The sequence below is a fragment of the Mustelus asterias genome, chromosome 12 (genome assembly GCF_964213995.1).
Source record: "Mustelus asterias chromosome 12, sMusAst1.hap1.1, whole genome shotgun sequence".
In the NCBI taxonomy this organism is placed as follows: Eukaryota; Metazoa; Chordata; class Chondrichthyes; order Carcharhiniformes; family Triakidae; genus Mustelus; species Mustelus asterias.
Window position 1 is genome coordinate 69,819,974 of NC_135812.1, and position 22,126 is coordinate 69,842,099.

General features: G+C 45.1%; 1 protein-coding gene across 1 annotated transcript in view; it reads right to left on the reverse strand.

The window, feature by feature from the left end:
* shisa6a (shisa family member 6a) overlaps positions 1–22,126 on the reverse strand; it is a 549,504-nt gene that overhangs the window by 464,775 nt on the left and 62,603 nt on the right. Inside the window, exon 2 of the mRNA XM_078226046.1 lies at positions 19,998–20,155. Coding sequence (XP_078082172.1) covers positions 19,998–20,155 — 158 coding nt within the window. The remainder of the gene's footprint in view (positions 1–19,997; positions 20,156–22,126) is intronic.

Here is a 22,126-nt window from a genome sequence, read left to right on the forward strand (position 1 = left end):
TGTTAACAAAGACCTAGCAGCTCATAACATTTGCCGAGCCAGTAAATTAGCATGATTTGTTAACATTGGCTGATATTAATTACTGCCAGTAAGTTGCTGTTTGCTAAGGATATAAACGTGCCTAAATATGGAAACTTACACAGGGTAATTCTTCCAAAGTTCTTACGATTGGCCTTATTTTTAAATCATTAGGATAATACCAACCTCACAACTTGACTTACGTCTGGATCCTTTGTTGCGAACTATATTTTGCCGTGTTATATAATTTCATTTAAAATATAAACTTTTGCCACTGAGAGATGCTTTTGCAGCATCACCATGCTGTAATTCTCTGAGATGATATAGAGACCGTCTAGTCTTCTAAAACTGCTTCTTTCTTAATTAAAATAGTGGTTTAATAAATGCTAATTTTTTTTTTATACTGATACATTTTTTTGAAAATACTATAGTTGGCTGGAATTATTTATTATCTAGAATGTACAACGCCAACGATAGGTTTTGGGCTCCAGCCGAAGAAATAAAAACTAGAAGGTCAATCGTGGATTTTGCCTCGCAAAGTTCAAAGCCACTTGTAAAATGGTGTTGTTTATGAGTAAACTAATTTGATTTTCTGATAGGAGGGCATTCCTATTACATGTATTTCACAATTGGAATCTGACTCCTTGAATTCAGACTTGTTTGGGTTTGGCCTATAAATAAGCAAAGCACCTTTATCTTCTTCTTCAACTTGAAACAAACCTTGACTGCGGAACAGAAGGTCAGTGATGGCAGGCCTCTGCTGTGAGGTGGATTATGTGGACTGCATTCAAAAGTCCAAAACCATTCTCCCTACTGACGAAACCTTGATAGCTTTATTACCCTGGTAACAACAGCAATAAAACCATCAGAAATAACACTGTAGAATTATGATATAACTTCCCCCGCCCCACTCCAAAAAAAGATTCAGAAAGCAGGGTCTCCATACACGAACTGGTTTAAACTTTTACAGGATTGGATGGGCACAGTGGCACAGTGGTTAGCACTGCTGCCTCACAGCGCCAGGGACCCAGGTTCGATTCCCAGCTCAGGTCGCTGTCTGTATGGAGTCTGCATATTCTCCCCGTGCCGATATGGGTTTCCTCCGGGTGCTCCAGTTTCCACCGTGTTGGTTAGATGCATTGGCCGTGCTAAATTCTCCCTCAGTGCACCTGAATAGATGGCAGAGTGTGGCAACTAGGGGATTTTCACAGTAACTTCATTGCAGTATTAATGTAATCCTACTTGTGACACGAATAAAAATAAAAAAAACTTCGAGAGGGAGAGAATAGCTCAAGTGAAAGTTTATTTATTAGTGTTACAAGTAGGCTTGCATGAGCACTGCAATGACGTCTCTGTGAAGATCCCCTAGTCGCCACATTCTGGTGCCTGTGCGGATACACTGAGGGAGAATTTAGTACGGCCAATGACTCTAACCGGTACATCTTTCGGACTGTAGGAGGAAACCGGAGAACCCGAAGAAAACCCACGCAGACACGGGGAGAACATGCAAACTCCACACAGACAGTGACCCAAGCTGGGAATTGAACCCGGGTCCTTAGTGTTGAAAGGCAGCTGTGCTAACCACTGTGCCACCTCTAAAATTAGTAAGAGTTTGATGACTAATCATAAAATGAAGCATTTGAATTTTTGCACCACTTTAAACCTCTCCATCTCACTATGTCTCTGGCCTCTTTTAAGATGCAGATTAAACCTAGCTCATAGACTAAATCTTGTTGTTTGTCCGAATACCTGCTTATCTGGTTCAGTGTCAAATTTTATTTGCTAATGCTCAAGTAAAGTGCTTTGGGTCACATGATAGTAAAGGCATGTTTATTATCATCTGGAAGGCCAAGGGCAGAAGATACCTGGGAACTCCACCACCTGGAAGTTCTACTCTAACTCACTCGCCATCCTAGCTTGGGAATGTATCACCGTTCCTTCTGTTGTTAGGTCAAATTCCTAGAATTCCCTCCCTAACAGCATTGTAGATGTACCTACACCACATGGACTGCAGTGGTTCAAGAAGACAGCTCACCACCACCTTCTCAAGGGCAATTAGAGATGGGCGATGAATGCTGGCCTAGCCAGTGATGTCCACATCCTTTGAACGAATAAGTAAATATAATACAAGATATTGTTGGTGACTGAAGAATTTACAAGATTGCATGTTATTAGAATTCAATGTCATGCTTTTGAGTAAAAATACAATAGCTGAGATTCTCCCTAAAAAATTCTAAGTTCCCAATTTGCGGGAAAATGGGAGTAACGCCCGCTATTTTTTTTCAGAGTGATTTCCAGAGTGAATCTCTGACACTATGTGTATCACAAAATGCCCTAGCAGGATTCCCTCTGGAAATCTGTGGGTGGGGCCTATCCCCACGTCCAGAGGCTGGCAGCATAGTGCTAAGCGGGCCACTGCACATGCACCCCTCTGTCATCGCAGAGATTGACACATACGCAGTGGCTTCGCATACCACAATCGCCGTCCTCCCTCCCTCTGCCTGCAATCCCTGTGCAGAGTGGCAGCAGGACCACCCATGCCCCCCATTGTCCCCACCCCCTTGGCACTGTCCACCCTTTGGGCAGAGCCAGTTTGCCCCTTGGGCAATGCCAGGGTGCCAGGCTGGTACTGTCTAGGGGGCACCCCCTTGCCCCTGACCTCCTGGGTGGGGGCTCATTGGCCTCTGTTCCCTCCAGTGGGGTCAGGTGCCTTCCCCGTTGGAGTGAACCACTCCTAGCTGGTGGGAGGAGACTTCAGTCCCGCTAATGAAATTTAAATCCCGATTTCCATATGGTGATCAGCTACGCGCTGGGCTGATTACCCTGGAAATGTTCACTGCAGAGACTTGCAGAGGCCGTGGCGTCTGACAGGAAGCCCGCAAAATGGCATCTGCTGCTCAAGCAGTGCAGTGGGCTGGGAGAATTGCCCCCAATGAGACAAAGCATCTTTTTTTACAGACCACTTTGCCACGGGCAGGATTTTATGGCCATGCTCGAGCGGGACTGGAAAATCCCACCGGAGTCAACACATTGTCCGTCCCTCACCCGCTCCAATTCTGTGGTGGGCGGGGCGGTAGAATTCCAGCGAATATCTTTCTTTAAAGTAAAGTTAAGGTTTAATTATTAGTCACAAGGAAGGCTTCCATTAACACAGCAATGAAGTTACTGTGAAATTAGACCATAAAACGTAGGAGCAGAATTAAGCCACTCGGCCCATTGAGTCTGCTCTGCCATTCAATTATGGCTGATATTTTTCTCATCCATTCTCCTGCCTTTTCCCCATAGCCCTTGACCCCCTTATTAATCAACAACCTGTCTATCACTGTCTTAAAGACACTCTATTACCTGACCTGCACAGCCTTCTGCGGCAAACAGATCCACCGAGTCGCCCTGGGTGCCACAGTCCGGTGCCTGTTCAGGTCAATGTACCTAACCAGCTCGTCTTTCAGAATGTGGGAGGAAACCGGGGCACCCAGAGGAAACCCACGCAGACACAGGGAGAACATGCAAATTTCAGTGACCCAAGCCTGGAATCGAACCCAGGTCGCTGGCTCTGTGAAGCAGCAGTGCTAACCACTGTGCTACTGTGCCACTTCAGAAAGGTCCTAAAGCATTCGCATACAGTGAACTATTCTGAATGCAGTCACTATTGCTATGCAGGAAAACACAGCAAGTGGACCTGAAGATGGTTTTAGTGGTAAATGTGGAAAGAATGTTAGCAATAAACTCGGGTAATTTCTGCTCTTACTAACTAGTGCCATACTGTAGAGTAAAGAGTTAAAAGTTATGTTAATGAGGCTACACACCCACTATCTTAAGTCCCTCATCGAATAAGTGAAACTCGTCAAAACACACAGCTCTTGAATAGCCACCTAAAACATTGGAGTACAACTACTGAGCTTCAGTTTAATGTGTCCTCCAAAGGACTTCAGTTGTGAGAATACAGCACTAGCATTACGTTGGAGTGTCAGTCTACACAAATCTTGGAGTGGGGCCTGAACCCAAGATTGTTGTCAATCTCACCAAGCTGACACTCTTCTGAATTTTTCTGACAAGATCTTGTTTTAATTAATTCTTGGGATATGAGTGTCGCTGGCTAGACCAGCATTTATTGTCCATCCCCAATTGCCCTAGAAAAGGTGGTGGTGTATATTTCAAGTCAGGATAGTGGTGGGTGGCTTGGAAAGGAACTTGCGGGTGGTGGTATCCCCATGTGTCTGCTGCCCTCGTCCTCCTAGATGGAAGTGGTCGTGGGTTTGGAAGGCGCTGCCTAAGGAGCCTTGATGAGCTCCTGCAGTGCACCCTGTCGGTGGTACACACTGTTGCCACTGTGTCAGTGGTGGAGGAAGTAGATGGTGAAGGTGGTGGATGGGCAATCAAGTGAGCTGTTTTGTCATGGATGGTGTCCAACTTCATGAGTGTTGTTGCAACTGCATTCATCCAGGCAAGTGGAGAGTATTCCATCACTCTCCTGACTTGTGCCTTGTAGATGGTGGACAGGATTTGGGAAGGCAAGAGGTGAGTTACTCACTGCACAATTCCCAGCCTCTGACATAATCTTATAAAAGTCATGGTATTTTATGGTTGGTCCAGTTCAGTTTCTGGTCAATGGTAAACCTCAGGAGGTTGATAATGGGGGATTCAGACAATGGTAATGCCATTGAATGTCAATGGAGGGCATTTCTCTTTTTGGAATTGGCCATTGCCAGACACTTGTGTGGGGCAAATAGAGCCTGAATGATGTCCAGGTCTAGGTGCATATGAGCACAGACATGTAGTATCTGATGTGACTTGACGGTACTAAACATTGGGCAATCATCAGCGAACATCACCATTTCTAACCTTTTGATGGAGGCAAGGTCATTGATGAAGCAGCTGAAGATGGTTGAACCTGGGACATTACACAGAGGAACTCCTGCAGTGATGTACTGGGACTGTGATGGCTGACCTCCAACTACCACGATCGTCTTCCTTTGTGCCAGGTATGACTCCAACCAGCAGAGAGTTCCCCCCGCCCCCCCTGATTCCCATTGATTCCAGTTTGCTAGGGTTCATTGATGCCACACTCGGTCAAATACTGCCTTGATATCAAGGGCAGTCACTCTCACCTCACCTCTGCAATTCAGCTATTTTGTCCGTGTTTGAAGCAAGGCTGCACTGAGGTTAAGAGCTGGGTGACTCTAGCGGAACTCAAAATGAGTATCTGTGGGCAGGTTATTTTTGAGTAAGTGCTGCGTTACAGCAAAATGGCGACTCCTTCCAGCGCTTTCCTTCTGATCGAGAGTAGACTGATGGAGCAGTACTTGGCTGGGTTGGATTTGTCCTGCTTTTTGCAGACTGGACATTCCTGAGCCATTTTCAAATTGCTGGGTAGATATCGGTATTTTAGCCGTACTGGAACAGCTTGGCTAAGGGCAAGACCTGGAGCACAAGTCTTCTGTACTATTGCTGGAATGTTATCAAGTCCCATGGCTTTTGCAGTATCCAGCGCCTTCAGCTGTTTCTTGATATCAAGTGGAGTGAATTGAATTAGCTGAAGACTGGCATCTGTGATTCTGGAGGCCGAGATGGATCATCCACTTAGTACCTCTGACTGCACTCTATATGCAGCTGGATAACCTCCTAAAAGAGTTACATAGAACATAGAACATAGAACATAGAAAGCCACAGCACAAACAGGCCCTTCGGCCCACAAGTTGCGCCGATCACATCCCCACCTCTAGGCCTATCTATAGCCCTCAATCCCATTAAATCCCATGTACTCATCCAGAAGTCTCTTAAAAGACCCCAACGAGTTTGCCTCCACCACCACCGACGTCAGCCGATTCCACTCACCCACCACCCTCTGAGTGAAAAACTTACCCCTGACATCCCCCCTGTACCTACCCCCCAGCACCTTAAACCTGTGTCCTCTCGTAGCAACCATTTCAGCCCTTGGAAATAGCCTCTGAGAGTCCACCCTATCCAGACCCCTCAACATCTTGTAAACCTCTATCAGGTCACCTCTCATCCTTCGTCTCTCCAGGGAGAAGAGACCAAGCTCCCTCAACCTATCCTCATAAGGCATGCCCCCCAATCCAGGCAACATCCTTGTAAATCTCCTCTGCACCCTTTCAATGGCTTCAACATCTTTCCTGTAATGAGGTGACCAGAACTGCGCGCAGTACTCCAAGTGGGGTCTAACCAGGGTCCTATAAAGCTGCAGCATTATCTCCCGACTCCTAAACTCAATCCCTCGATTAATGAAGGCCAGTACGCCATACGCCTTCTTGACCGCATCCTCCACCTGCGAGGCCGATTTAAGAGTCCTATGGACCCGGACCCCAAGGTCCTTCTGATCCTCTACACTGCTAAGAATGGTACCCTTCATTTTATACTGCTGCTTCATCCCATTGGATCTGCCAAAATGGATCACTACACACTTATCCGGGTTGAAGTCCATCTGCCACTTCTCCGCCCAGTCTTGCATTCTATCTATGTCTCGCTGCAACTTCTGACATCCCTCCAAACTATCCACAACACCACCTACCTTGGTGTCGTCAGCAAACTTACCAACCCATCCCTCCACTTCCTCATCCAGGTCATTTATGAAAATGACAAACAGCAAGGGTCCCAGAACAGATCCCTGGGGCACTCCACTGGTCACTGACCTCCATGCAGAGAAAGACCCCTCCACAGCCACTCTCTGCCTTCTGCAGGCAAGCCAGTTCTGGATCCACAAGGCAACAGCCCCTTGGATCCCATGCCCTCTCACTTTCTCAAGAAGTCTTGCATGGGGGACCTTATCGAACGCTTTGCTGAAGTCCATATAGACCACATCCACCGCTCTTCCTTCGTCAATGTGCTTGGTCACATTTTCAAAGAACTCAACCAGGCTCGTAAGGCACGACCTGCCCCTGACAAAGCCGTGCTGACTACTTTTGATCATACTAAACTTCTCTAGATGATCATAAATCCTGTCTCTCAGGATCCTCTCCATCAACTTACCAACCACTGAGGTTAGACTCACCGGTCGGTAATTTCCCGGGCTGTCCCTGTTCCCTTTCTTGAATATAGGGACCACATCCGCAATCCTCCAATCCTCCGGAACCTCTCCCGTCTCCATCGACGATGCAAAGATCATCGCCAAAGGCTCCGCAATCTCCTCCCTCGCCTCCCACAGTAACCTGGGGTACATCCCATCCGGTCCCGGCGACTTACCAACCTTGATGCCATTCAATAGTTCCAACACATCCTCTTTCTTTATGTCCACATGCTCGATCCTTTCTGTCCTCCGCAATCCAGCAGTACAACCACCCAGATCCCTTTCCACCGTGAATACCGAGGTAAAGTATTCATTAAGCAGCTCCGCCATTTCTAACGGTTCCGCACAAACTTTTCCCCCTTCACCTTTTAAGGGTCCTATGCCTTCACATCTCATCCTTTTACTCTTGACATATTTGTAGAAAGCCTTGGGATTCTCCTTAATCTTACCCGCCAAGGTCTTCTCATGACCCCTTCTCGCTCTCCTAATTTCCTTCTTAAGCTCCTTCCTACATCGCGTATACTCCTCTAAATCCTTAACACCTCCTAGCTCTCTGAACCTTCTGTACGCCTCTCTTTTCTTATTCACCAGGTTCATCACAACCTTCGTGCACCACGGTTCCCGTACCCTACCAACACCCCCCTGTCTCATCGGAACGTTGTCATGCAGAGCTCCAGACAAACATTCCTTGAAAATCCTCCACTTTCCTTCGGTACTTTTCCCCAAGAATGCCTCCTTCCAATTTACCCGTCTAATTTCCTCCCTGATGACACTGTATTTCCCTTTACTCCAGAGAAACACTTTCCTAGCCTGCCTGACCCTATCTCTTTCCAATGCTATCGTGAAGGAGATAGAATTATGATCGCTATCCCCAAGATGCTCACCCACCGAGAGATCCTCCACCTGTCCAGGTTCATTAGCCAGCACCAGATCAAGAACAGCCTCTCCTCTAGTAGGCTTATCCACATACTGTGTCAGGAAACTCTCCTGGACACACCTAACAAACTCCTCTCCATCCAAACCCCTAGCCCTAGGGATATTCCAATCTATGTTTGGGAAATTAAAATCTCCCATCACGACAACTCTGTTATTCCTACATCTCTCCAGGATCTGTTTCCCCATCTGCTCCTCAACATCTCTGTTACTATTGGGCGGCCTATAGAAAAACCTTTAGCAAAGCTTCATGATATTGAAACCAGAATGATAATTTATCTGACCATTATGTCCAGGGGTAAAGTGCAGAACAAAGTACAGAGACTGGGCCCAACTGATCTCTGTCCCCCTTGCATTGTTCCAAGGCTGGGTGAAAAGATGTCATCTTGGCTTGCCCCAGGCTCCGATCAATCCAAGAATCCACAGAGCAGACAGAAGATGTGAGAATAAGCGTCTTGGCCGCAATTCTCTGGTCGTCCACGCCAGCGGGATTCTCTGGTCCCGCTGGCAGTGAGCCCCTGACTGCAGGTTTCCCGCCGGCTTGGGGTGACATCAATGGGAATTCCCATTAATAGCGGCGGGACCAGAGAATCCCATCGCCAGCAAATAAAGCATTATCTCCCGCTGGCGGGAAACACTCGGCTGGGAGGCCGGAGAATCTCGCCCAGAGTCTTTGAGCCTGAAGGACACACTTGCGTCTCTCCCAGCCAGTCTAGCTCTACTTTCCACAGGCATTAAGGAAGTCCTAATCACCAAGAGTCAGCATGCAAATGCAAGCCTGAGTGGTATAGTGCTCCTGTTAAGTGCTGGACAGGTGAATCTGCCCTTAGATGCATCATTTTACCAGGTACGCTATGGTATAGATGTATTATCTGCATTTCAAGGACTGGTTGTGGGTGTGGGGGGGCTGCTGCTGTAGGGGGCGGTCTGGGTGGGTAAACATTATAAGACCACATGACTTCAAGAAATAGAAACAGGGGTAGGCGTTTCGGCCCTTTGAGCCTGCTCTCCATTCAATAGGATCATGGGGCAATGATGGGGAGGAGATGGGGATGCTGGCTATGATGGGGGGGGGGGGCGGGGGGGAGGTGATGGGGATGGAGATACCGAGAATGATTGAGGGGGGTGGAGAAGGTCGCTGATTCCTCTGTGGTGGAGGGGGGAAGAGGGAGATAAATTTTTGTTTCTGTGGGATCGGGGCGTCCCCATCTCAATGGAGCCAGTTCCTGGTTCTAGGAGTCCCCGCCTCACCAGTGTGATGGCCCAAGCCCATGCCCACTCTTTCTTTTGGCAGCTAGTGACAAGAACCGGAGAGTTCCACACCAGTTTTTTCACCAGAGTTGGCATTGTGCCAAATTCTTGTCAGATTGCGCCCATCAAGTTTCCTTAAATAAGGGAACTGATACATCAGACAGGGGATTAATTGTATTTAAGTTTTGGCTATTAATTGTGGTCTCACCTGTGTTTAAGGACATAGCAGCACACTGAAAGTATGGTTGTTGGTTGGAAATGTGGAACCTGCAAAGCGTGCCTCTAAATAAAAGTTTAAGTTTATTTATTACTGTCACAAGTCACATTAACCCTGCAATGAAGTTATTGTGAAAATCACCTGTAAAAATAAAAGCTAAGATGTGTATAAATACTAGGCTCCAGTGTTCTATCCTGGGCAAACTGTCCAGGAACATAGGAACATTAGAATATAAGAATATAGGAATTAGGAGCAGAATTCGGCAAATTCAGCACTTTGAGCTTTCTCCGCCATTCAAACAGATCATGGCTGATCTCTCCCTGGTCTCAAATCCACCTCCCCACCTGTTCCCCATATCCCCTTATCTCCTTTTTTTATTAGAAATATATCTATCTCCTTCTTGAAACCGTTCAACAATTCAGACTCCACCTCGCAATGGGGCAGCGAGTTCCACAAATTCACCACTCTCTGCGGGAAGTAGTTCCTCCTCGTCTCAGTTTTAAATCTATCCCCTCTCATCCTTCGAAACTCCAGCGAGTATAAACTGTTTAATCTCTCCTCATGAGTCAACCCTTTCATCCCTGGAATCAATCTGGTGAACCTCCTCTGAACTGCCTCCAATGCTGCCACGTCCTTCCTCAAATAAGAAGACCAAAATTGGACAGAATATTCCAGATGTGGTCTTACCAATACGCTGTACAATTGCATCAGCCCTTCTCTACTATTATACTCCGGTCCCTTTGCAATAAATGCCAACATCCATTTGCCTTTTTTATGACATGCTGCACCTGCATATTGATTTTCTGTGAATCATGAACAAAGACATCCAGATCCCTCTGCCCCGACACATTTTGAATCTGCTTTCCATTTAGGTATTAATTTGCCTTTCTATTTTTTTCATCCAAAATGGACAACCTCACACTTATCCACATTAAACTCCATCAGCCAGATTTTGTTCCATTCTCCTAACCTTTCTATAACCGTCTGTAAATTTTTATATCCTCTTCACTGCCTACTTTCCCACCTATTTTAGTATTATTCGCAAATTTTGCTATGTTACACTCTGTCCTTGCTTGCAGATCATTTATAGATGGTAAACAATGAGGTCCGAGGACTGACCCCTGCGGCACCCCACATTTTGCCAGCCAGAAAAGGACTCATTTATCCCACCACTCTGCTTTCTGTCAGTCAGCCAATCCTCATTCTAATCTAGTACTCTACCCCAATCCTCTGCGATCTCAGCTTCTGGATCAGTCTTTTATGCAGCACCTTGTCAAACGCCTTCTGGAAGTCCAGATACATCACCTCCACAGGTTCCCCACTATCCACCTTGCTGATTATGTCCTCAAAGAACTCGAGCAATTTTGTCAAACATGACTTATCCTGCACAAAACCATGCTGACAATGGTGGATTGAGCTTTGCCTTTCCAAATGCTCATTCATTTCCTCCTTAATGATTGATTCCAGCAATTTCCCCACTACAGTTGACCGGCCTATTGTTTCCAACCTTTTGCCTCTCTCCCTTTTTGAATAAGGGCATCACATTAGCGTGTTTCCAATCCATTGGGACCTTATCAGAATCCAAGAAATTTTGAAATATCACAACCAATGCATCCATTTTCTCTGCTATCACCTCCTTTAATACCCTAGAGTGCAGGCCATCAAGTCCTGGAGACTTATCTGCCTTTAATCCCATTAGTTTATTCAATACCTTCTCCCTGGTGATGGTTATTGCACCAAGTTCCTCTGCATTAATGACAGTTTTTGGAAAATCTTCATTATTCTCTACCATTAAGAGAAAGACAAAAAAATATTGGTTTAGTTCCTCCATCATGTATGTGTTCCCCATTAATACCTCACCAGTATTGTCCTCTAAAGGGCCAGCATTTACTTTAGCTATTCTTTTCCTCTTTATATATTTATGGAAGCTATTGGTATCTGTGTTTTTGTTTTCTGCTAGTTTTCATTTATAGTTCATCTTATTTCTTTTGGTTTTATTTTTAGTAGCCTTCCGCTTACCACTAGCTCATGCAGTTTGGTACGTCCTAGTTTTTGCCTTTATGTCCTCTTTGACTTCCTTGTCTAGCCATGGAATATTTCTCTTCCTTTTACAATTCCTCTTCCTCTCAGGAATATACTTTAATTATGAGGTATTCAATATCTCCCTGAACATCCACCTTGTTCCTCAACTGTCCTGCCCTCAATTATTTGTGCCCAGTTTACTTGGGCCAACTCTTTCCTCAGGCCTATATAATTACCTCTGCCCCATGCTAAAACTCTAGTATTGCACTCTGTCTTCTCTTGCTCAATCTGAATCTGAAATTCTAGCATGCTATGATCACTCTTTCCAAGAAGATCTTTAACAACAAGACTATTTATCAACCCTTCTTCATAATACTAAATCTAAGATATCCTGCTCCCTCGTTGTTTCCGTAACACATTCTCTAAGAAACAATTCCTCATACACGATGAAATCTACCTCGAGGCTCCTTTGCTAATTTGATTGATCCAGTCAATGTGCATGCTAAAATTACCCATGATTACTGTTGTGCCCTTCTCACAAGCCCTCATTATTTCTCGGTTTATACTATCCCCACTTCGGAAGTATTGCTCAGGAGCCTGTAAATTACTCCGACCAAGATGTTTTTTCCTTTATTTTTAATTTCTACCCAAACTGAGTTCTAATAGGAAAAATGAAGAGGGTGGTCACAGAATCATAGAATCCCTACAGTGCATAAAGAGGCCATTTGACCCATCGAGCCTGCACCGGCAACAATCCCACCTGGCCCCTATCCCCGTAACCCTACGTATTTACCTTCCTAATCTCCCTGACACTAAGGAGCAATTTAGCATGACCAATCCACCTAACCCACACACCTTTGGACTCTGGTAGGAAACCGGACCACCCGGAGGAAACCCACGCAGACATTGGGAGAACGTGCAAACTCCACACACGCAGTCACCCAAGGCTGGAATTGAGTCCAAAGATTAGGGTTAGGTGAATTGGCCATGCTAAATTGCCCCTCAGTGTCAGAGGGACTAGCTAGGGTAAATGCATGGGATTGTGGGAATAGGGCCTGGGTGGGATTGTGGCCGGTGCAGACTCAATGGGTTGAATGGCCACCTCCTGCACTGCAGGATTCTATGAACTCGGGTCCCTGGCGCTGTGAGGCAGCAGTGCTAACTATTGTGCCACCATGCCTCCAGTTTCTCTCCAAATCCAGAAGAAATTATTTTTGTTGGTAAATTCTTAGTCACTCCATTATGGTTAGGACGGTGTTAAGCAAACAGGACCTAATTGCCTTGTGTTATGTGTCATTTCATCTTCTGTGCCTAACATGTGATGATTGGAGATTCCTGTCCTCTCCACAGTTTTAAAACAAGGCAACACTTACAAACCCACACCTACAGTCGCTTTAACACCTTGCCACTCTTGGCCGCAGGTTATTGAGTTCAATGACCTCAGAAACGGGAAACCCTGACTGAGTATAAGTTAAGCCTGCAAGAATTATGCTTCCCAGGTTGGGCTGTGTATCTCTCTGACCTATTTTATTTCTCACTCAAAGGCAAGAAAGGATGTGCACATCCCATTGGTTTAAGGAAATGTCTTGTGTTCACGACACCACATTCCTGAAATTGACAACCCGTGGGGAGCAAGTGTCCCATTTTTGGTTCAGAAAGATTATTTTTTGTTCAGTCACTAATCTATTTTGAAAAAGTCAATTTTCACATGATTTATACTTATAATTGAATTCTTGATATATGTTACAGTTTATCTTTATCTGACACCAAATATGAAGCATGTTTTAAGTTCTATTATAAACATCTAAAAATATGACGCTGTACTAAAAACAATGCCTTTTATAAACCCCTTAGACCATGTTTGATGATTTGTAGATCTCCAGAACTTATTAAGTGGAATTCTATGACCCATTTCTACAATATAAGAAGAGTGTAACTAATAAATGGGTCATAGAATTCTACTTAATAAGTTCTGGAAATCTAAATTGTGAGGAAGTTACTGGAACCTAATATCAGGGCAGGAGAACTAAGCACTCGGGACAAGTAAAACTTGATCAACGGCAGCATAGAATGGTGAAAGCTAGGTCATGTCTAACCAATTGACTTGATTTCTTTTGAGAAAGTTACTCACATGATAAACAGCTGAGTGTTAATAGATGTTGTCCATGTGGACTTCCAAAAGGCATTCCCTAAGGTTCTGCACAAGAAGCAACTGGCGAAAAACAATTGAATTGAAGGTAATTGGCAGGAAAGTAGGAAACAGACAGGAGAAATGAAGGGAACAGTCTCTGATTCTAGCAAATGGTGTTCCCCAGGCACCAATGCTTTTTCCTATAGATACTAATGATTTGGATAAAGGAATAGAAAATAATTCACCCTTGCCAGCAACACACATTCATACAGGGATCCGTTCTCTGCAAACAAAAGGAATATGTTCAAGCATTGCACTATGTTTGAATTATCCTGGAATTAGGGAAGCCTGTCATTCCTCATTGCATTCCCCATGGCAATGCCTTGGCCAATCCAAGATGACATGCCTACCAATCAGCACCCTTTCCTCCTGCGGTATAAATTGCAGTGATCATTTGAAATTTGACATTCTTGTACTTGTCCCAGTGAGTGCAAGTCGAATAGAAAGTTGTATGTGCAAGCTGGCCCAGCGGTTAGCACTGCTGCCTCACAGTGCCAGAGACCCGGGTTCAATTCCGGCCTTGGGTCACTGTCTGTGTGGAGTCTGCACATTCTCCCTGTGTCTGCGTGGGTTTCCTCCGAGTGCCCTGGTTCCCTCCCACAGTCCAAAAGACGTGCTGGTTAGGTGCATTGGCCATACTAAATTTTCCCTCAGTGTACCCGAACAGGTGCCGGAGTGTGGCAACTGGGGGATTTTCACTGTAACTTCATTGCAGTGTTAATGTAAGCCTACTTGTGACACTAATAAATAAACTTTAAACTTTCTGAGGATGCTCAAGCTAGCAGGCATGGTAAATTGGGTAGGTGGGAGCAGGAATTTACTTAGGGATACAGACAGGCTCAGTAGCTATGCAAAAACTATGGCCTGGGTTTTCCAGTCCTTTTCTCCCCCCGGTGAGATTTTCCAGTCTTGCCATCAGCGACCCTCCCCCGCGGTGGGTTCTCAACAATGCAGGACCAGAAGATCCCACTGGCAGCAATGGCGAACCACGTCTGCTGCCAAAAAAACCACCGTGGTGGGAGGTGTGAGTGGGTGGGGATGGAAGGAATGTTTTCTTAATGGGTAGGAATAGTGTGTGGAGATTCAAAGGGATATGAGTGCCCAGTGTTCTAGCATCTGGAATAGAAAGAGGAGAGAGTTATGCTTTAGCACTGCATTCAATTTTGGACACTGGACATCAAAGAAGGATATACTGGCATTGGAGAAGGTCCAGAATGACACCGGGGCTTAAAGGGTTAAATTATGAGAAGTTGTATTTCAATAAATTAAGGAGGTTTGGAGATGGTTTGATTGAGGTTTTAAAAGGATGAAATGAGTTCAGATAAGTTTCTATGATCAGGAAGTTCAGAACAAGGGGTGATAAAAAGTCATTCACAAAGGAAGCAGAAAGCACTTTTTCACACAAAGAGTAATAGAAATATTTTCCAAAGGCTGTGAATAGAGAGTCAATAGAATTTTTCAATAATTCTTTTGTTAGGTGAGAATTCTAAAGGATATGAAGTAGACATGAGTAAAAGGAGTTGAGGCACAAATCTAGGGTCACATGGCTGGATTTGACAGTGTGTCCTGGTCCCCAATAGTGCCCCTCCCCCACACCCCATGCCTCTCACTGCAGCTAAAATGTTGGGGGTAGCCCATCCATCATGGCTGCCCCGCAGTAATTTAACCTCAACAGCAGCATTAACTGCTTTCAGACCCAACGTCCATTCTTTTCTCGGTGAGGATGCCGGGCCTTAGAGAGTGGCCAGCCAATCAGATTGGCCGGCAGTTCCATAGTGCCACCACAGCCAGTGGGGAGAGGTGGTCACAGCTGGGATTACAGGCAGTCCCACCATGCCAAGAAAGCCATGGATAAGACCATGACCATTGGGGCGAATGGGATCAAAGTTATGGGGTGAAAGCAGGATTAGGCTATTGCATTGGATGATCAGCCATGATCATGATGAATGGTAGAGCAGGCTCGAAGGGATGGATGGCCTCCTCCTGTTTCTATCTTCTATATTTCTTTGTTTCCATGGGCGGCACGGTAGCACAGTGGTTAGCACTGCTGCTTCACAGCTCCAGGGTCCCGGGTTCGATTCCCGGCTCGGGCCACTGTCTGTGTGGAGTTTGCACATTCTCCTCGTGTCTGCGTGGGTTTCCTCCGGGTGCTCCGGTTTCCTCCCACAGTCCAAAGATGTGCGGGTTAGGTTGATTGGCCAGGTTAAACAATTGCCCCTTAGAGTCCTGGGATGTGTAGGTTAGAGGGATTAGCGGGGAAAATATGTGGGGGTAGGGCCTGGGTGGGATTGTGGTCGGTGCAGACTCGATGGGCTGAATGGCCTCCTTCTGCACTGTAGGGTTTCTATTATTTCTATAAGTCCAGGGTCGGGGTTCTCAGCAAGGAGGTGAGAGCTTGGCCCTTGCAGGAAGGGGTTGGGTTAAAGATGCCAGGGAGAGAGTTGAGAGGGTTAAGAGGCATTAACCTTGAGGGAGAGGATGGCTCCAGTGAGCCCAAGGGAATTGCAAAAGAGGACACTCCACTCACCCAACATCAGCCCAGCTACCTAAAGCTACTGGGGTTCCAACATAGAGTGAGCCTCCTTTTGCCACGGGTAAGTAGCAGTGAGGTGAGGCCCTTAACAGCTATTAATTAGCCACATAAGTTTTTTTTAATACTTTTCCAATTCAATCAAATCAAATCCAATTCAGAGTCTCAACAAGTTGAGACGTTTCAGATCCAGGCTGACAAGACAGGGCGAGCGACCAAACCACCCTGTCCTGGGCCTGATCTACATGAGCCAAGCTGATTGGAGAAGGGGGAGGTTCGTCCTCCAAGACTTGAGCTCATTTGCATCTTAGCCAAAAGGCCGAGATGCCGCTTTTAAAAATTGCTTCATATGAAACATATGAAGCCTCAGCGTAACCCAATGACCTCGACCAAGTGCGGCCGACAATGGGGTGCCGACAATACACTTGATCTTAGCCAAAAGGTCGAGAAGCGATATAAGTGCTTCAAAAGGACTAAGGGCAGGTGGCTTACCCGACAATCTAATGATGGAATAGGCTTGAGGGACCAAATGGCTTACTCCTGTTCTTATGTGACTGATTAAACCTTACGAAGGTAAAATAATTTCATGCATATTATAACACTGACAACATGCTGAGCGCTTCTAATCAACTTTTATATTTGCTTATGTAATTGCAAGGTGAATGGTACCAAGAGGAAGCAAAACTTCCCAAGAGCTTTGGCATCATCCTAATTGTATGTAAATATATAGGGGCTGTTGGGTGTGGTGGAATTGCATGTCATCTCAGCAGTGGCCACCACTCCCAGCTGGCTCTGGTGGGACTAAAAGCTCCAGGGCAATCTGTTGGCTGACAGCTCTCTAAGAAATGGTGTCTTCACTGAGAAAGGAGAGGAAGTCTCATCAAGGTTAATTGCTGTGGGGCAGCTATTGGGAACATGGGTGGGCTCCCCAGACATTTTAGCTGGAGAGGGGGCAGGGTTGGGGGGAAGAGTTGTGTAGGAACCACATCAACCTATTAAATATCCAACCACATGACTCTAGGGCTGGAATTCTCTGATTTCGTACACCCCACCACTACTGCCAGTGAGAATGGAGAATTCGGCACTCAGCCAAAACTCCATTCACTGCAGCGAGACTGGAGGATCCCAGCAGTGAACAAGGTCAGAGATTCATGGCCTAGATGAGTACCTCAACTCCTTTTACTGATGTTTACTTCATATCTTTGGAACTCTTACGTAACAAAAAGCTATCGATCTCAGTATTTTTTTATATAAAAAAGGACAGTTCTTAGTATCTGGCTTTCTAGAATCAAAACATTATTCTGTTTGAACTGCTCTTTAACCAAGGTTATGAACTTAAACAGATGAGGATGGGTATGGCACAGGCCAAATACAGAACAAATGATCCAATATTACCTCAAACAATGCATCTTGCATCCACCCTCCGAGTAGTTCTGACACTGTACTGTTCTCGCTCTGCATTCTCCACCCCTGCTTCCCTTGCTTGCTTTTAGATCAAAAGTGCCAATTTTGATCGTTTAGTGCAGAATGATGGATAGCTTTGTGCCATTAAGACATCTCCACTACAAAAACTGGGTTAACGCTGAAACATTTCCGAGGCAACAGAATGTGAAAAAAGCATTCGTCCCAAGAGTCCAGACTGGATCTGAACTTGGATCGCCAAAGTACAAGGACAGTGCTATAACCCAATTATTATTATTTTTTTTGTTTTCCTTTTACTTCAGGTACTGCCTGTTTAACTTTCCCCTGGAGGTTAGAATTTAGGATTACTGGTCTGGAACATTGAGAACTGAAGACAATTGTTAGACTGACACAGTTTTATTTTTGGCTTGGGGAAAGAGAGAAAGACCTGATCACTAAGCAGAAGTTGACAAGAAGATGTATCATTGACTCATATTTGGAAGGTTATTGTACAGTAGATGCAATTTGGGAATATAAATGAATTGTTAATAACATGCCTTGTATGTTGCTAATATGAGGCTACGGCCTACTGTAAATTGTAATTACTTTGCAATTATTAATTGATCCTAATTAAAGATTACAAATGAGAAGCATCCTGATTAAGAACTGTTATAAACCCCTGATACACAGTTTCGATCAGCCTCAAAGTATTCTGTTGAGCTACACGAGGGCACATTAAATTTGCCATTAAACCGTCACTCTCGCGTTAACACAGGATAGGGTTGGATGTGCGTCAGTGAGAATGTGACAATGTCTTGTGGAAGTCGGTTTCCGAACTGGATCCAAGAAGCACCGAAAACTCGGAACAATTTCCAGCAGGTAGCCTGAGACTCATTTGAATTTGCACAGCATTGGGAAAGTATGTTTTTATAGAATCATAGAAACCTGATAGTGCAGAAGGAGGCCATTTGGCCCATCAAGTCTGCACCGACCACAATCCCACCCCAGGTACTATACCCACAACCCCACACATTTACACCGCTAATCCTCCAACCGACACATCCCGGGTCGCTAAGGGGTAATTTAGCATGGCCAATCAATCTAACCTGCACATCTTTGGACTGTGGGAGGAAACCCACGCAGACACGGGGAAAACGTGCAAACTCCACACAGACAGTGACCCAAGCCTGGAATCGAACCTGGTTCTCTGGAGCTGTGAGGCAGCAGTGCTAACCACTGTGTCACCGTGCCGCCGTTTTGAAAGTAGTGGCTAGACCTCCTAAACACTTAAGAATTGCATGTTTCAGTCATTTTATTTTTGTTGTCATTGAGGACATTACCTTCACCAAACATGAATGGACAGCGTTGGAGAACAGAGCTCTGCAAGCAAGTTCAAACTGTGCACTGAGCTCCTTTGTCATGGGTGGCATGGCGGCACAGTGCCAGGGACCCGGGTTCAATTCCAGCCTTGGGTCACTGTCTGCGTGGGGTTTGCACATTTTCTCCGTATCTGCGTGGATTTCCTCCGAGTGCTCTGGTTCCCTCCCACAGTCCAAAAATCTGCGAGTTAGGTTGATTGGCCATGCTAAATTGACCCTAGTGTCAGGGGATTAGCAAGGTAGATATGTGGGATTACAGGAACAGGGCCTGGGTGGGATTGTGATCGGTGCAGACTCAATGGGCCAAATGGCCGCCTCCTGCACTGTAGGGATTCTATGGTCACTGACCTCAGTGCAATTAGGGGAGGCACAGGCGTAGTGGTATTGTCAATCGACCAGTAATCGAGATACCCAGGGTAATTCTCTGGAGTCTCGGGTTCAAATCCCACCATGGCGAAATTTGAAATCAATAAAAATCTGGAATTGACAGTCTAATGATGACTATGAAGCCATTGTCGTAAAAACACATCTGGTTCACCAATGTCCTTTCGCGAAGGAAATCTGCCGTCCTTACCTGGTCTGGTCGACATGTGACTCCAGATCCACAGCAATGTGATGGATTATTAGATGCCCTCAGGGATGGGCAATAAATGCTGGCCCAGCCAGTAACGCCACATCGCACGAATGAATAAGAAATCCAGCAAAACACATCCTACAGTATAACTTGGATCAGCCTCAGTTATTTCTAGTGATAATATGTCGGCCTTATTAAAAATAAACCCAAAGATTTCATGAATAAGCAATAATAATGACAATAAATTCACAATCAAATCCAGGTTTTACTGCACTGAGGTCTGATGAAAGCCTGTCTTGCTCCAAAGCAATGGCGAGTGCGTTGGAAGGTATGTGTATTACAGCTGTTTCTCTGCTGCTGACTTGCTGAGTCACTGCAGAGATTTATTATTTCAATGAACAGTAGAAATCACAAAACATGAAAAAAGACCACAGCTTCAGGATGGAGTTCTGCTCACCGTGATTGCCTTTGGATGTCCGCACAGGTGTAAAATGGTTTTTGGACGTTCGAACAGGTGAATTATCCTTGGGCGATCCGTCTATTGCAGTCATGTTCTCTCTCTCGTAGTGCGGTACTGGAATCGGTCCCTGGTTTCGTAGAATGTCTGCCAAGGCCCTGTGAAATTTCACAGAAAATAAGGTTTGAAACAAAGCACGGTGGATTCACATCATTTGCTACAAGTGTCCCAGTGTTTACATGTCTTGCAAAAAACTTGATGGGATCGCCATTTGCTATTAATGCTGTGATTGGTTGAAACATCATTGTATGGCGACTGGTATAGCCACTTGAACACATCACATTACTTACATCCCTTAATGCAGGGATAATTCTTGAAAAATGTTATGCCCATTTTAACTGACAAATATTGGTGTGGTATTTAGAAACTCTGTCAAGCTGTGGCAGTAATAGATAGTGATTAACTTGAAGATGTGACTTCTTAAAATTTTTATTTTGCAAGTATATAGTATTGGAGTCTTTTTTATTCATTCGTGGGACATGAGTATCACTGGCTGAGCCAGCATTTATTGCCCATCCCTACTTGCCTGAGGGCAGTTGAGAGTCAACCACATTGCTGTGGCTCTGGAGTCACAGGTAGGCCAGATCCAGGTAAGGACGGCAGATTTCCTCCCCTAAAGGACGTTAGTGAACTAGATGGGTTTTTCCAACAATGGTTTCACAGTCATCGGTAGATTCTTAATTCCAGATTTTTTTTCATTGAATTCAAATTCCACCATCTGCCATGGTGGGATTCGAACCCGGGTCCCCAGAACATTAGCTGAGTTTCTAGATTAATAGTCTAGCGATGATACTAGTAGGCCATCGCCTCCCCCATAAGTTGTGACAATACACTATATATAATATATGAAATGCAATGCGTGGTTTGACTGTTGGTGCATAGTTTTGGGTGGTGTATCGAGGACGTAGAGCAGAAAACGTCCAAAATAAATGTATTCCTTAAATCGGGTCCGTGAAGTCCCTGTAAGCTCTTTCACTAATCCAAATGTGAAAGCATGGAAAAGGATTGATCCTACTTACAAGGGTTTTGTTCGCCTAAAAAGAGGACAAGGGTTTTGTTCGAAAATTGCCTGCTTTTTTTGTACTAATCAGGAACCATTCCTTACCATTCTTCCAACTTTTAAGAATTGAAACTTCCAAGTCTTTAAGTTCTGGGAAGGAGGGGATGGAAAGGTGAACGATGGCCGTGGGGGTATGGAGGGCAAAATGAGATATAAGGGAGTAGGTGAAATGGGAAAGGAGAGGGAATGGAACAAGCTTGCTTATTGCAAATAGGGCTCTCATGTCTGCATAGCCAAATGCAACCCAACACTGCTTTCAAGATGTATGCTCAGTCCACACCTTCGGAAGGTTGGTCACCTTGCTTTGGCATTTATTCTGTTTACCCAAGAGAGGTCAGAGGAGGAAAATACTCCCAAAGATGTACAGTTGTGTGGTACCCTCTCTTTGTTTGACCCCTCATGTGTTTCAAATGCACAAGAGTAAGGAGGTCCTCAGGAGCTGGTGGAGGCAGGTTCCGTCGAGGTATTCAATGGGAAATTGAATTGCGGGTTGAAAAAAGGAATGAGCAAAGGAACAGGGATAAGGCAGGGGAGTGGGGCTGGGTACAATGCTCTCTAGTCAGTACAGACTCGATGGACTGAATGGCCTCCTACTGCACTGTGAAGATTCTGTGATTTGGTTGGGTGGGTTACTGTACATTTCTTTATCGTCTACTTTCTTTTAATTGCACTTCATGCTGAAGACTACCTGTGTCAAAATAATGTCAGATGCGACAGTTTGTACAAATTATCGCCTTCATTATCACCTCATGTGTCAATTTTCTACTTTGAAATACTTTTCACGTTTTGAGTCACAATCCTTTTCTTGTGTTCTGTCAATTTCTCACCATGATTCCTTTGTCTTTGATATTCTATGAGTAAAACCAATTCGAGCAATAAATCAATTCTCTATATCACCAGTACTATTTTCTTTAATCTTTAGGCACCTATGTACATACATTTCAAGTTAAAATGTGTTCTCATGCCTTTTTTGTTGAACTCAATCAACACAAGTAATGTGTGAAGTGTT